This window comes from Heteronotia binoei, chromosome 2 (assembly GCF_032191835.1).
Source record: "Heteronotia binoei isolate CCM8104 ecotype False Entrance Well chromosome 2, APGP_CSIRO_Hbin_v1, whole genome shotgun sequence".
NCBI lineage: Eukaryota > Metazoa > Chordata > Lepidosauria > Squamata > Gekkonidae > Heteronotia > Heteronotia binoei.
In genome coordinates, this window is record NC_083224.1 from 163,650,489 (window position 1) to 163,667,155 (window position 16,667).

Sequence of the window (16,667 nt, forward strand, 5' to 3'; positions counted from 1 at the left end):
TACATTTTCTAGTTCTGAAATTAAAGCTCCAGCATAAGCCAGAATCAGAGCCACTAATAAGTTAAGCAATCAGAGTTATGCATCTTCATACTTAAAATCCTTCCAAATACTTTAGCAGAAACCAGTTTTAGAAAGTGTGATGGGTGTAGTCTCGCTAGACAGACATAAATCTCAGAGAAAAAGACTGATGACATGTTTTAGAAACATCCCAAGTACAGATTATGAAAAGTAATACATCATGGTATTGTCCCCATTGGCTTTTAACATATATGGAATCCTCCTGAATTGCATTTACAAGCAGCAGACTCCTAAAACAAGCTGAATACCTGATACGGATTTCTCCTAGCGCTCGATGGTAGTAGTAAATAAAAGCTCCACCAGGAAACGGATAAAAATGTTCAGATGTCAGCAGGATATATCACTTTTTAAAAAATGAAATGCAGAAAAATCTAGCCCAACCCACATATGCAAACTCAGAAAAAGGGAACAAAAAGTTACATACTAAACAATGCAGGGCTTTAGTCATCTATAAAAGACTGAAGATAACTGATTTAAACTAAATTGGTTTAAACTAAATTGGTTTAAACTAATTTTGGTATCAGTAGGCATTTGATAGCAAGAACCAAGCCACTGTAAAAGGTTTGGAAAGGACTGTTTGGAAAGGATTTGGAAATACTGTTGTACTTCCATTTAAAATTTTGATTTGAGTAAGCCCTGGTTAATACTGCTAGTGCAGACATAACCCTTTAAGGGCCTTGAGAGGGGAAAGGGGAGATTCATCGTTAAGGCTACAGTGCAAGTTCCCTATAAACACTATCACAATTCTTCATCCAGAGACAAAGCACTAGACTAGCACACTGGGCAATGGACCACCCAACACTGCCATTTGATCACTTATTACTTTCCCATGGTCAAGTATTCCATGAATCCAAGAATGCCAATGTGGAGGTGCAAACTCACTTTTTTCTATTCTTTATAGGGGTCCTTTGTTAGCAAGGACAGGAATGAGGATCGCTTATTTGTAGCTCTCTGGCCATCAAGGGTAAATCTAGCAGCACAGAAAAGCTTGCAAGCCATTTGCAAACATCTCCAAACAGGAAAAGATAACATGCTGTCTATTTATTTAATGTCTATCTATTTAATGTCTTTAAAACAGATTTTATTTTCTATAAACTGCTGTTATTTTGCTCACTTTGAATTTCAGTGCTTTTAAAAAAAAAAAAATAGCTTAGTACCAGATTCTCCAAGCTGAACAAGTTAAAGAACTATTCAGTGAATTCTTCATATTTACAGAAACTGTTCATGATGCTGCTGAAACCTATAAACTGTATTTTCTAGAAAAGTCCTCCCTGAATCCTATCATGTTGGAAAACTTCCAGCCAGATTCTGATCTTCCATTCTTGAATAAGGAGCTAGAGTGGGCAGCTGCTTCTCAGCTTCAGGGCTCTTGGAAGAGACTGATTTTTTTTATCAACGTGACTGTTCCATTTCAACCTTGAGTTAGAAGATCAAGATCCGGAATAGAGACTGATTTGGTCACCTTGGCTGATGATCTCTACCGAGAACTAGACCACAGGAAGATAATCCTGCTAGTTCTTCTGGATCTCTCAGGAGCCATTGATACCACCATCTCAGTATTGGGACTAAGCGGTACCATATTATGGTGGTCTAAATCCTATCTGGGAGGCTGGTCCCTGAAAATGGTGCTGGGGAATTCCTGCTCTGCCCCATGGCTGTTGGCCTGTGGGACTCTGCAGTGTTTGATTTTATCCCCCATACGATTTCATATCTACATGAAGCCACTGGGAGAGGTGGTCAGGAAGTTTGGCTATGATGTTGTCAATATATGGATGATACCTAGCTCTACCTTTATTTTCCACCTAATTCCAACGAAGCTGACGATGTTCTAAACCAGTGTTTGGAGTAAGCCAGGGGCGGCCAATGGTAGCTCTCCAGATGTTTTTTGCCTACAATTCCCATCAGCCCCAGCCACTGGCCAGGCTGGCTGGGGCTGATGGGAGTTGTAGGCAAAAAACATCTGGAGAGCTACCATTGGCCACCCCTGGAGTAAACTGAAGCTTAATTCTGACAAAACAGAAGTTCTCTGGATTAGTTAGAAAGGCAGACCAGGGATTTTAGATCTCCCCATTTGGTTCAGTTTACACTACACTTGCAAAGCCAGGTTTGTAGCTTGGGAGTACTGCTTGACACAGATGTTATTTTAGTAAATCAGGTGGCTGCTGTGGTTTAGAGTGCTTTCACCCAGCTGTAGCTGGTGCACCATTTGTGTCTGTTCCTGGCTCAGTCTGATCACAGGGATCCACCCCAGTTACATCTAGACTGGACTACTGCAATGCACTCTACTTGGGCCTTCCTTTTTAAGTGTTTAGAGGCTGCAGCTAGTGCAGAATGCTGCTGGTTGAGCCAGTTACCAGTGTCATGTGACTTCAGTACTACAGCAATTATACTGGCTTCCAATTCACTCCCAAGCCCAATTCAAGACTTTTGAAATCCTACGTGAGTTGGGACTGGGATAGCTAAAGGACCACTGTCTCCCATATGTTTCTGTCTGGAAATTAAGATCACAGGGAGAGGCCTTCATGACAGTCCCACTGACCAAACTAGCTCGCCTGCTGGGTACAACTGGCAGGCCCTGGCCTATGGAACATTATCTCCAATAAGGTGTAACTGGCCGCTCATTCTTGATCATTAGGAAGTAGCAGAAGACAGTTTTATTCATGAAGACAGCTGATTAGTTATCTGCAGCATAAATAAATCCATTTGGAAAAGTTTCTAAAGCCTTGAATAATTGTCACTGAAATTGCTTCTCCAGTCTTGTCATTTTCTTTTACTTCATTTTGGGATAAGTTAGGAGAAAGTGCTCTTACTATAACATAAGCACTTAAAAATCAGACAATCTCTTTCATAAATACCTGCAGCTTAATTTTAAAAACTGGGCTCTCTATGACTTCCATGGAGATTATTTGAGAACTGCTTCCTGTTCATTTTCTAGCCTTCTGCCAAGGATTCAGACTTCCCAAGTTCTGGCTATCAGTTCCCAAAGGAAACAGCAGTCTGCACAAAAATGAATTTAAAAAGGCAGACAGAGCACTAATTTGTCTGAGCTTTTCTTGCATTTTTGATGGAGCAAAAGCTAAAAGTCTTCCAAGCAACAGTTAATGAAGACATTCTACAGATGTAATTTACCAGTAAACTAGGCTTTTGGTTGACAGGAAAGTGTCATTATTGCAGCATTTTTACACAGTTGACTTGAAGACAAGTTGATTGTTCACAACCGCCAGAGCTGGCTAGTTGTTCTATGCTATTAGCAGTGAGCAAGTACAAAGAGGACATGACAAAAGGAACTGCAACTTAAATGTTTGCTATGAAAAACCCCACTTGGTTCTTCTTGCAAAAAGAAACATTACTTAAGAAGCTTATCCACAGGATAAACTGAAATGGAAGAAAACTGTAACAGAAAGAAAAATACTTAAGGTATAATGTATTTGTTAAAATAATTGGTTATTTCCTCTTTTTTTTTACCTTTTGTGAATTTCTTTGGTTGTTATGTGCAGCCTGGACTTTACTTACCAAGGATTATTAACATTAAGATATGGCTAATGCAGGGAAACTTACCCTCCTTTCCTTTAAATCTTTCCTGATCATATCTGTTGTAGGCGGCTTGAGTAGGCTGCTTGTTTCGTAAAGTGGGGTCCTGAAATACACAATACACACAAAGATAACATTTGTGCTGTATGTTTGTTTGCATTTTGACATCTAATGGAAGAAACTGTCAAAGGATAACACAAATGACAGAAGTTACTTACCATTTCTGAGGATAAATTCAAGATGTACTCCATTCCCAAACTCTATCTGCTATATAAGTTATTCTACCTCTACCTTCTGAGTAGATAAATAATAAGATACCACACTGGACTTAATTCTGAATTACTGATATAAGAGCTAATTTTCAGTGGCCTATTACTCTGCCATGTGAAACCAGGCAGGAGTGTGGGTTAGACAAATGATATAGCTCCCTTGGGTATTTTCTCTTTAGATGAGTGATGCCGCTATGAAACTACACATTCTATATATTTGGGGGGGGGGGGGGTTCCTTTTCAGGGATGAGGAGGAAGCATGTTGTTAAAAAAATGTTAGAAATAGTGCTGGAATCCGGTGGTCCATTTTATCCATCTTTTGCATGGGCAATTTATTCACAGTTACAATAATTTAAGGCAGTATTTCTGAAAACACCAAGCATACTTTACACATTTCAGTGTTAAACAGCCATCAAGACATTGAAATTCATCTTGCCATTACATGGAAGCATAACGACTATGGTGAAAATGCTTAAAGAAGCCCAGAAAACAGGAGCATGGGTAATTGACCATCCATTCACTCTGTTTTGTAATACCAATTGCCACCAGTTCTAGAAAAGAGGGAAATAATACTGTTATAAGAAATAAGATTTAAAAAGGACAGCAGAACAAAGGGAATAAGATGGTCAAGGTTAGCCAGAGCGTATGCTGCAATATGGGCAGAGAAGTACAGAACTAGAATGATATCCAAGGGTTAGCTCTAACAAGGGTTAGTTCTAACAGAGAAACTACCACTAAAAGGACTGATATTGAATGCAATCATACAATGAATTCCAAATCAACTGTTAATATCAAGGCAGCTGCGAAGTAGTAATAAGCAGTAATATTCCAGGTAATTTAAATTATTTTTATTAAAGTAGTGTGACTATATTAATACTGGATGAAGGAAACTTCCCCTCCACCCCTCCCTGAAACTTTCTGTGACCACAAAAATGTTTTCCTGTGGATCATACGACTCACAGGAACAAAGTGGAGGGGTTAAGTGGGGGGTTTGCAGTGTGTGTGTGGCGGGGGGGGTGGATTGGCAGAAATCACCTTCCCTCCTTGTACCAACGGGAATGTCATTGATACCATGCTGTTGAACTTGGTATCTAATCCACTAGTTTGAACTCTTATTTAATTCTGGAATTTTAGTACTATCACTTTAGTTCTATCACTTGTGCATTTTCTTTAACATTGGTGCCCTGATTTTCTGTGAAATCCATTTACCATAGCCCCAATCATGCATTCTATCCAAACACTTAAGAGCATTTTTCCCAAATAATGCATTTTAACATCAGCATCATCTGTGGATTCGAACTCCATCACAAGATTAAAGAAAAATAATATTAATAATATTTGTTCCACATTAAACAGAAAACACTTGCGTGACACCCAGGTGCTTTGCCAGCTCCCCCCGCCCCATCACACCATGCAGTAGCAGTGACCAAATTGATTTTAGCTATGGCATGCTTTACAAGTAGTCTATAAGGCACTGTTAACAAATAACTATGCTGGCTTACAAGTGGTTATTATAGAGGTAGCCTAGGGAGATAGAATAGGAATCTGAGATAATTTCTACTACTTCCCCTTCAAACCAATATCTTCCTTTTACAACACAAAAAAAAGTTTTATCTCTTTTTTATTATCTCTTTTTCAGTGGTTAAGACAAGGAATATAACAAGTTATTGGTTGTTTACAGCAAGGGACAGCAGAACTCTGCTTTAAAACAGTTACATCTTCACACCCCCACAGTTTTACTGAACTGACTAGGTGTTTCTGTCAGAGAGTAAGAATTATTTTATTTGGAACTCCTTCTTAAACCCAAGACTCTCAGCCTATTGAAATAGGGTTAGCTTACTATTTTCTAAGGTCACAGAGGCTGCCTGCTCTATTCCTACTTCTTTGTTGGCCCATGAGCCCTATGATGTCTGAGTTCTTTTCTACACTGTGCAAAACCTAACTACCTAGTTAATCTCTTGATAGTTTCCCATGATTCGCTGTTGCTTCTCCAAGCCCTATCTCAAGTGATGATAGACCTTCCCTCCCATTAACTCTCTCCCTCCCAGAGGTTCCACAGTCTCTAACTGGCTGATGCTGCTTAGTATCTGCCAACCCCTCTTGGAAATGTAAGGAGGGTGGAACTAGAGGCCAGTCATCACTACTTGGCACTGGAAGCTCCTTTCTTTTCAAACAAACCAATTTTTTAAAAATTAAATCCCATGTTTCTTTTAGCTTTTAAAATCAAGATGGTTTTAGTCTTAAGTGCAGTTAGTCTTACCACTGGTGCAGTATTTGGTGCCGGTCTTTGTTCAGGTGCACGACCTTCTTCTCTAGCTTTAACCGATTGAAGAATTGCAAAAATGTTCTTGGCAAAATTCTAAAATAAAAAGAAAGTAATTCAGTTTTACTCATCTTTGTGATATATATTCAGTTATTACACAGTTCTCTACATTGTACAGTGCTTTTGATAACAGTGGTTGGCAGAGAGTTGAGACACACAAATTAGAAAACAAATACAACTACTCAACTATGCAGTATTGTTAAGCATACCTGGAAGATAGTTTTGACGGAGCTCTGAAATTGTGCAGCTGTTCCTCTGCCCTTTACCACTTACCCGGCAAGGAATAATCTCTCAGCATTCCAAGATTTCTGATCACTTTCATCTCCACCCAACCCATCGTGTAATAACTATGTTTTCACACACATGGAACTCATGCCTTACAGGATTCTTAATTCACATTGCTTTCTGAATCAGCATCATGCACACCCTCCTGGACCAAAATAGGAGGGTATACAACATTTTGGTTGTATGTACCTGATCTGGACACAGGACAATATCACAGGAGGCCTAGATAGTACATTCTTGCCTTCAGTTACTGATATTTATCAGAACATAATTTTCACTTGGCTCTATATTGGTTTATAATAGTATTGCAATAACTGAGCCTTATGTGCAACATTTATGCTTGACCACTGAAGAAGGCTAGTAGGCCAAAATGCATCTGTTCTAGGGTTGCATAAGGTCCTAACTATACATATTGTATAATCTGAAATTCTTACTGAGGCTATATTTGGGCCTATAACTGTTTTTAAAGTAATTTGTAATAAATACATTACATAAATACATAAATATATCCTGCCTTGAGTCTTCATAGACTAGCCGGGATATAAATCTAACGTAACACATAATAAATAAATAATAAAAATAATTTGTCATATTTATGTTGTAGAAGAAGAAGAAGATGATATTGGATTTATATCCCGCCCTCCACTCCGAAGAGTCTCAGAGCGGCTCACAATCTCCTTTACCTTCCTCCCCCACAACAGACACCCTGTGAGGTGGGTGGGGCTGGAGAGGGCTCTCACAGCAGCTGCCCTTTCAAGGACAACCTCTGCCAGAGCGATGGCTGACCCAAGGCCATGCTAGTAGGTGCAAGTGGAGGAGTGGGGAATCAAACCCGGTTCTCCCAGATAAGAGTCCGCACACTTAACCACTACACCAAACTGGCTTATATTTTTATTGAATTTAACCACTTAACCACTACACCAAACTGGCTTGTATTTTTATTGAATTTAACCACTTAACCACTACACCAAACTGGCTTGTATTTTTATTGAATTTAATATTGCATCCCCTAATTTGTGTCCATTTAACCTTTCCAGTTCTTAATTCTTTTTTTTTTTTTTTGGGGGGGGGGGGGGAGTTGTTCCTCTCCTTTCCCAACTAGGAAACTGAACAGCCTCTCTGCCTAAAAACTTGCCTTCTTATTCCATGAGATCACCCTGACTCCAGACTAAATGAATGGATGGTTTTTGTGAGATATTAATGGACATTCTGCATAATTAGGAAACATCTGAAAGAATATGCAACCATCAGACAGGATCATCAAGCAGCTTTCCCAAGTTAACTGACAAAGACAGGTTAATCTCCTGTCACAATCGACATAATCCCTGGGAGCAAAGAAAGAAGGCAGGATATGGAGGCTGCCAAGAGAGAAAGAGGAAACAGTGAGGGGAAGGGGATATAGGGGAACTGCAGAAGATGTCATACTTCAAATGATCATGTCAATTGACATAGAAATATTGGGATGAAATTAAGACTCAAACATAATTATATGAGCTTTAAAATTTATCTTCAAGTTTTAGGACTATACACCATCCTGACCATCTGTTCACCCACAGGAAGATATATACAATGGCACTAGCATTCAAAACACACTGGAAACAAACACAGCATCCCATTTAGATTAAATCATAAAACAGAAGAAACTAGCAATACATCAACAAGGTATCCAATGTTAACTTCATCAAGAAAGTATTTCCTGGAATAATGAAAAACAGAGAATGAATGCCAATCATAAAACAGAGTAGGTCACAGAAGATGGGGTATTAATAAAGCTATATATAGTAAAAATCGATTACTGAAACTGTTTCAAGGAACCCGCATACCAAAACATAAGACCTACAATGAAAGAGTTAAAGTATATCCTATTTTTTTTCCCAAACTGAAACTCAAAAGTTAGTCAACAAGAGAGGATGTCCACAAAAGTATAGGCAGCAAGTTCCTGTTCCAAATCAGAGTGCTTGGCAAAACACTTTTTTGCAAAACTAATAAAACAAAGTCCTACAAATACCTAAACCCCAAAATATTTGTAGGCAACAAGTAAAAACACAAGCCTATTGAAGAGACTGGCATATAACTTGAAACAATCATGTTTAAAATGCTTAAAACTAGGTACCATAACTAAATTGCATTATTTTGAAAAGAAGCACATAAACCCAAATGCCATTTAAAAAAAAGGCCCATACTGAACTGATTTAGATCTACTCCCAAGACGCACTTAATGTTAAATGACATATGTACACAACAGATGTCTTCCATTCCTGATAATTCTAAGTATTAAAGTATTAAGAAGCGGAACTTCTCAAAGAACATTTATAATGCAAAATGCTTCTTTTCTAACCATTATGCAAACATTAAAACATGAAAAACAAATACATAGTATATTTGTATAGTATACTATCTCCATATACAAGGTATCTCTAGTATGCTGTGGGACTTTACATGCCATGTTTAGGTGTTCATCATAGTTTAAAATGGCTTTAAAACTGCATAAGAGCAAGCCAGGATAACTTGTTGTGGTAGCTCTCCTCATCAGGATATTTCATTAAAAATTGAGCATCTCATTCAAGAGAGCTAACTGAAGTCATCTTCAGAAGCAGCTGGAATTAATGGCAGAAGAATGAAAGTCAATTCAAAGGAAACACTTCATTTGACAGACAACAAAAATGATGTTCTTACAGGTAGCTCTTCTTTAAGCTTCTCTGGCCTAGGGCAGATATACCACCAGTTCCCCATCAAAAATTGAGCATGCTGAGAATGCATACTAATATTTCTTTACTCCCTGGAATAAAACTGTCCCCTCCAACTTAACTGTAGTTAAGCAATATTTTTACTTCTGCCACAGTGGAAGTTAATCAGGTTTTCACCAAACCTGGATTCGAAATCCACTCCATTCCAGTTTCTCTCACTGGTTAAAAGGTTTCTCTTGGTTGACTCAACAACTATTATTAATACCATTAATATCAGTAATCCTTACAACAATTCCTTCAGCTTAATCAACTGTGATTTATATATCTATTGACAGACTGCTCAACAATGAAATGATGGGGGAAAGTGGAGAATTTGCTCTGATAATAGCAAGAGTTCTTGACACTGGCTAGAATTGTTGGGTTAGGATCTGGGAAAGCCAGATTCAAACTCCCACTCTGGCATGGAAACTTGCTGCGTGACCTTGGCGGATCACACCTCATCTACTTCACAATGGTACTGGAAGAACAAATGTAGGAGAGAAGAATGATTTACACCCCCTTTAGTTTCTCAATGGGGAGGAAGGGAGGATATAAATGAAGGACATAAATAAGGTGAAGACTAGGAGATGGCAAATAAAAGCAAGGCTGGTTGGTGAATGAGAAGAAAGAAGGGAAAAGGAAGCGACTATGAGCGGGGGGGGGGGGTACCAGGAGGAGAGAAAGAGTACACAGTGTGGGGGAGAGAATACAGTAAATAAGATAAATGTTAAGCAGGAAGCTAGAATTTCATCAGCACTGGCTTTCTCTGAGTTCCAGTTCTCTGAGTTCTCTCTATAGAAACATATACCACAGATAACTGAAAAATGTGTTCCAGGATCTGGAAATAATATAACCAACCAAAGCATGAGGAGTGAAAAACTAAATAGACGTTTCCTTGTGTCTTATAAAACTCTGTCCCATCCAAAGACACCCATTCACACAACTGCCCTATCTCAAACCGCACCCCCCCACAATCAAGGAATCCCACACATATAAAAGCGTATGGCAAAAAACATAATTCAACGGCATCCAATACTCTCTCTCCCTTATGTTCTCTCAGCTAAGATGCCAGTCATGATCTACAGCTAGCTCATTTTCATCTACAAGCTTCATGTTACAATTTCTCATGATAAGGTAGCCAAGGGTAGAGGTAGCATTCTGCACATGAATATGTCAAGTCTAAGATTAACTCCAAGCTGCCACCCCCTTCAAATCATTCACACTTTCAATTAATATTTTACTACAAGTGAAGCCCTCAATTAGCATATTAACACTATGTGAACATCACCAGTCCCCCTGTTATGAGTAGTAATTTGGTTTCTACATGTCTTGACCTTTTCATTCCCTTTAACTGAATGGGATCATTTGCTAACCTGCTCAATTGAAGCATTTTTTTTTTACTGTTCTGCCCTTCAAAGTGCCAATAAGCCAAAACCTTCTAATGCCATGAATGCAAATGACAATAGGCAACAGTAACTTGTCCACATTTCTTTTCTTTTGGAGGAGTAGCTCCAAGAGGAAGAACTCTGGATCTCACTGCTTTAACGAAGTGCTACAAAGATCTTAGTGGCCACTGATAATGGCTGCATCTCTAGGGGAACAACACTGATCCACCAAATAAAAACAAGCTAAAAAAATTCTTAACAAGTAGCACTGGCCTCATAGATGCCCACACATTGTAAATCTTTCCCTCATATGTGGAAATCTTGGGTCCCCTAATTAATAGGCAGTTCAAACCATCAGATGTCCCCAATATATGCATGGCAACTCTAGGGAAGAAGAAAACCAATACAATTAGAGTTAGAGCCAAAAGAAATTAGGCTAGACATCAACCACTCATCATTTTTTAAAATGACATAGTACTGTCCTCCTCCCCAAGCATTATCACGACTTGGCAAGCATTCTCAGCAACCCTCACAACAACTCCTTAAGATCAATCAAATTATCCTATGCTACAGGCGCAGGAGTAGAATGAAGGACACAGAGAAAGTGGTGTGTTTAAAGCGATCTAATGTCTCAGTTGGCAAGAAGCAGGGACTCATAGCTTCCTGCCCAAGAAGGCTTATAATTCTCCAGAGTGACCTGGCCTGCTCAGAGAATCCCAGGCTTCAGTTAAGTGAGAAATAATGCAAAGGAGGCTTGGGAACTGTAGAAAATTGAAAACACAGGCAGAGTTATGACCCAATTAAATCAGGTGTGGAATTAAGCTCCATGCATACAAAAGCAGCTTCCACAGTATGGCTGTGGCTGTAATGGAACCAAGTACCATGCATAACTTGCTCAAGTTTGTGTGTGTGTGTATGTGTTAAGGGCTGTCAAGTTGCTTCCAACTTGCATCAACCCCATGAATTAATGACCTCCAAAACTTCCTGTTGTTAACAGCCTTGATCAGGTCTTACGAACTGAGGGCTGTGGCTTTCTTGATCCATCTCATGTTGGGTCTTCCTCTTTTCCTGATACCTTAAATTTTCTTAGCATTACTGCATTATTCCAGTGACTCTGATCTTCTCATAATGAACACAGATTACTACAGAGCACAAGCTGGAAATCCTGCTTTTCATTTGCACTGTTTCTTTCAGCCATTACATACTAATAGCCCATGAAATATCCCAAGAGTACCACTAAGCTTTCTTTAGATTTTATTTGCTGCAGTGTTACCACCCTTCACAATGGCCAGAATATGTAAATACTACATAAAACAAAAACATATATGTAGGTAGGGTGCTGGGATATACCCTTAGGTGGCCTATTGCTTCAGTAAGCATAAAAGACTCTTGAAAGAAAGGCATCACAGGTAGAACTCCAGAATTCATCAAATTATATTGGTGTATTTCAAAACAGAGAGCAAACAGCAAGGTTGTTTTGGAATTTTCCAAGTCAATGGGTAATAGAATTAGCTGTGCACGTTATTGTTCAGAGTTGTTCTGGTTTCTAAACACTTCTTGGGCTATCCTTACATCCTAGAATCTCAATACAATGTGAGATTCTGAACAACAAGGATTGGGACAGCAAATACAACACAAAGAGATCTATGTGCGCATATACACATACAAAGCCCTTGTGTGAATTTTGCCACTCACTAGCAGCCATTTTGCCCCATGAAATGCTGCTTTAACAGGTTCCCAGTCTTCTGAGTCAGCTTTCCAGGAAAGCATATGCAACAAAACAAAAGCCACACGGACAAAAGGTTGGAAGAGAAGCAATAGCTCCGTGTATAGAATACCTCTTGTGTAGTACAAAATGTTCTTAATCTCCAAAAAAGATATTCTTTCCAATTTTTATAGAAAATTGATTCCTTTATTCATATAAAAAAAATCAAAATTTCTAGAAATTCATTAATTCAGGCTTTCATAAAAGTTCATAAATATTCCAGATTTATACAATATATGCAGGAGATAAAAAATTAATCAATAATCATAACCAGTTTACAGGCACAACCGGTCTAAAGAACTCCTGTTTCGCATTACTGCTTTATTCAAGCAAATTTTTCCTATTCATATGCTTCACTCATCACATTAGAAATAATTTTAACATCATTTACTCAGCGCTTGCTGTCATCTTTCCCCTTTTCTCACATCGGTGTGTGAATAGGAAAAATTGGCTTGGATAAAGCAATAATGCGAAACAAAAGTTCTTTAGACCAGTTGTGCCTGTAAACTGGTTATGATTATTGATTAATTTTTTTCCAATATCTCCAGCATACATTGTGCAAATTCGGAATATTTATGAACCTTTATGAAAGCCTGGATTAATTAATTTCTGGAAATTTTGAATTTTGATATGAATAAAGGAATCAATTTTCTATAAAATTGGAAAGAATATCTTTATTGGAGATTGTTAAGAACATTTTGTACTACACAAGAGGTATTCTATACGCGGAACGATTGCTTCTCTTCCAGGGAAGCATGGCAACTGCTGGTAGAGGCTGTAAAGCCCCTATGTAACTATGGTGCAGCAAATGAAGCCTTCAAATAATGGTCAGTGTTCTCATAGGTCCAGTAAGACAATCCAAAAGAGAACTCTCAATGTAAGATCTGTGGAATCTCTTGCTAGCCATTACCTACAGTCAGCAATCATCTCCAACTTCCTTCTCCACGCACAGTAGTCCAAGTTCTGCACTATAGGGAAATAACAAATAACAGTGGCAGTGATTGTACCCAATTCTTCCTCCTCAGTGACTCATACCTATGCTGCAGTGCACAGTATTGACAAGTCCCCTAATCCTCAGTGAAGGATATTTGGCAAGACAACAAAGAGCAAAACAGAGAAAAGCTGTTCCCCCTTCTCCTCCTTCAAGTTCTGCTGTAGAATGCAACCCATCACTTTTTACTCTAACCACCCCCCCCCAAATTCTCTCACTTGTATGACTTAACACTCACGTGCCATTTTAGAACTATATATAAGGTGAGGAGAAATCACTTTGGAAATCTTTATAAAACAGCTGAGGAGCTGGTCACCTGGGTTTTGGCTACTGTATGGCACAGAGTGTTGGACTGGATGGGCCATTGGTTTCTCTTATGATCTGAAATTTAGGAAGTTGAAGTGCCATGTGGTTTGTGCATATCTTAGCAGGTCAGCATGTGCTCTGCGGCTTACAGGTTGAAAAGCTGCTGTTTGTATTTGTTCAGCTGAATAGCAAAGCAAAGCAAAGCAAAGCAAATTTTATTTTTATATCCCGCCCTCCCCCACCAGAGGCGGGCTCAGGGCGGCTCACAGACATGACAAGCATGATTCGGTTAAAATAGACAGCAATGGTTTAAATAATACAATTACATGAATTAATAAAGTTTAAAAATATAAAAATAAGAGAATAGGAGATTAAAAGATATAAAAATATAAAGTAGGTAGAAATAGGTGCTATATTTCTGTCGGTCATAGTTTACATATTGTCATACATCAGTTCCAATTTCAACATAAAGTGGCTAAAATTACGATAGTTAGTCAGTTTGGTCAGGTCCTGTTCCAAATGAGAGCTGAAAAAGATGGGTTTTGCAAGCCCTGCGGAACTGATTCAGATCCCGCAGGGCTCGCACCATCTCTGGGAGTTGGTTCCACCAACGAGGGGCCATTAGTGAAAAGGCTTGCTCCCGGGTTATCTTAAGTCTGGCCTCTTTTGGCCCAGGGATTTGTAGAAGGTTTTGGGAGCTGGATCTTAGTGCTCTCTGGGGAATATATGGGGAGAGGCGGTCCCGTAGGTAGGCAGGTCCTCGGCCATATAGGGCTTTAAAGGTGATAACCAGCACCTTATAGCGAACACGGTAGACAACCGGCAGCCAATGCAGATCCCGCAGCACAGGCTGCACGTGTTCCCATCTAGGTAGTCCCGCTAGCAGCCTGGCCGCCGCATTCTGCACTACCTGGAGTCTCCGCGTTCGACACAAGGGCAGCCCCATGTAGAGGGCATTGCAGTAGTCTAATCTTGAGGTGACCGTTGCGTGGATCACAGTTGCTAGGTCGTCGCGTTCCAAGAAGGGAGCCAACTGCCTCGCCCTTTTAAGATGAAAGAAGGCGGATCTTGCGGTGGCGGCTATCTGGGCCTCCATTGATAGCGAGGATTCCAGTAGCACCCCCAAGCTCTTGACCCTGCGCACTGGTATCAGTGGCGCACCGTCAAAAGCCGGCAGAATGATCTCCCCTTCCGGTCCGTCCCGGCCCACGCAAAGGACCTCAGTCTTCGTTGGATTCAGCTTCAGCCCACTCAGCCTGAGCCAGTCAGCCACGGCCTGTAACGCCCGGTCCAAATTTATAGGGACATCGCCAGTCCGGCCTTCCATCAATAGATAGAGCTGGGTGTCATCAGCGTACTGATGACAACCGAGCCCATACCTCCGCGCAATCTGGGCAAGGGGGCGCATAAAGATGTTAAACAATATCGGGGAGAGAACTGCTCCCTGAGGCACCCCACAGTGCAGAGGGTGTCTCTGAGACAGCTTCCCTCCAACTGCCACCCTTTGTCCCCGATTTTCGAGGAAGGAGGAGAGCCACTGTAAGGCTAGCCCCCGAATTCCTGCGTCGGCGAGGCGGCAGGCCAGCAGCCGGTGGTCGACGATGTCGAACGCCGCCGACAGGTCGAGCAGCAGCAATACTGCCGAGCCACCCCGATCCAGTTGCCGCCGGAGGTCATCTATGAGGGCGACCAAGACTGTTTCCGTCCCATGGCCCGGGCGAAAGCCGGACTGGCATGGGTCCAAGGTGGAAGCGTCCTCCAGAAAGCTCTGCAGCTGCAACGCCACAGCCCTCTCAATAATTTTGCCCAGAAAGGGCAAATTTGAGACCGGCCGATAATGTGCCAATACGGACGGGTCTGATGTAACTTTTTTCAAAAGAGGGCGGACCACTGCCTCTTTCAGGGATGTTGGGAAAACACCCTCCGAAAGGGATCGATTTATGATGTCCCGTATAGGACATTTCAATTCCTCCTGGCAGGCCTTAATTAACCAGGAGGGGCAAGGGTCCAGGTCACAAGTTGTGGGTCGTGCAGTGCCAAGAATTCTGTCGACTTCCTCCAAGCTGAGTGGGTCGAAGCAGTCCAAGGTTAAATCTGAAGACACGCATTGGGCCTCAAGTTCACTTACTGCATCTAAGTTGGCGGGGCAGTCGTGGCGGAGCGATTGGACCTTCTCTGCAAAAAATTTCGCAAAAGCCTCACAGCCTATCTCCAATTCCTTAGCTTTTGGATTGCCCTGTGGCAATGAAGTAAGATTCCGAATTATTCTAAATAATTGGGCTGGGCGCGAATTTGCAGATGCAATCTTGGTCGCGAAGTATGTTTTCTTTGCGGCCTTGATTGCCATCTCATAGGATTTCATAAACTTCCTATAAGATGTTCTAGTCGCTTCGTCGCGAGTACGTCGCCATTGCCTCTCTAGCCGTCTAAGGCCTTGTTTCAGCCGGCGCAATTCCGGGGTATACCACGGAGCCGGCCTAATCCGAGGTCGCAGAGGGCGTCGAGGTGCAATCCCCTCGATGGCCCTAGCGAGCCGGTTATTCCAGGACTCAACCAGGTCATCGAGAGGAATGCCAGAGGGCCAGGGATCCCGCAGAGCCATTTGGAACCGTTCCGGGTCCATCTGGCTCCGCGGGCGAGCCATAATAGGCTCCTCGCCTAAACAGGTTTGGGGAGGCATATCTACATGGGCCTTGAGGGCAAAGTGATCCGACCATGGCACCGCCGTGGCGGTTATATCGCTCACTACAACCCCGGCCGCATACACCATTATAGCAGCAGGATTCATGCTCTACAGGAGGGATGGCTAACGGTAGCTCTCCAGATGTTTTTGCCTACAACTCCCATCAGCCCCAAACATCTGGGGAGCTACCGTTGGCCACCCCTGCTCTACAGTGTCCATCTGCTGTGCCTAGGCATTTTTGCATGGAAGAAATACGCATCTGCTCCAGACAGTTATACCTAAAATGAGATTATGATCAAAAAGAATGTACAGACATGGCAACAGA

General features: G+C 41.1%; 1 protein-coding gene across 1 annotated transcript in view; it reads right to left on the reverse strand.

Annotated features, from left to right (window-relative positions):
* The window catches only part of CDC73 (cell division cycle 73), a 131,925-nt gene that overhangs the window by 83,922 nt on the left and 31,336 nt on the right, over positions 1–16,667 (reverse strand). Inside the window, exons 8-9 of the mRNA XM_060232376.1 lie at positions 6,139–6,237; positions 3,637–3,715 (exon numbers count right to left, since the gene is read on the reverse strand). Coding sequence (XP_060088359.1) covers positions 3,637–3,715; positions 6,139–6,237 — 178 coding nt within the window. The remainder of the gene's footprint in view (positions 1–3,636; positions 3,716–6,138; positions 6,238–16,667) is intronic.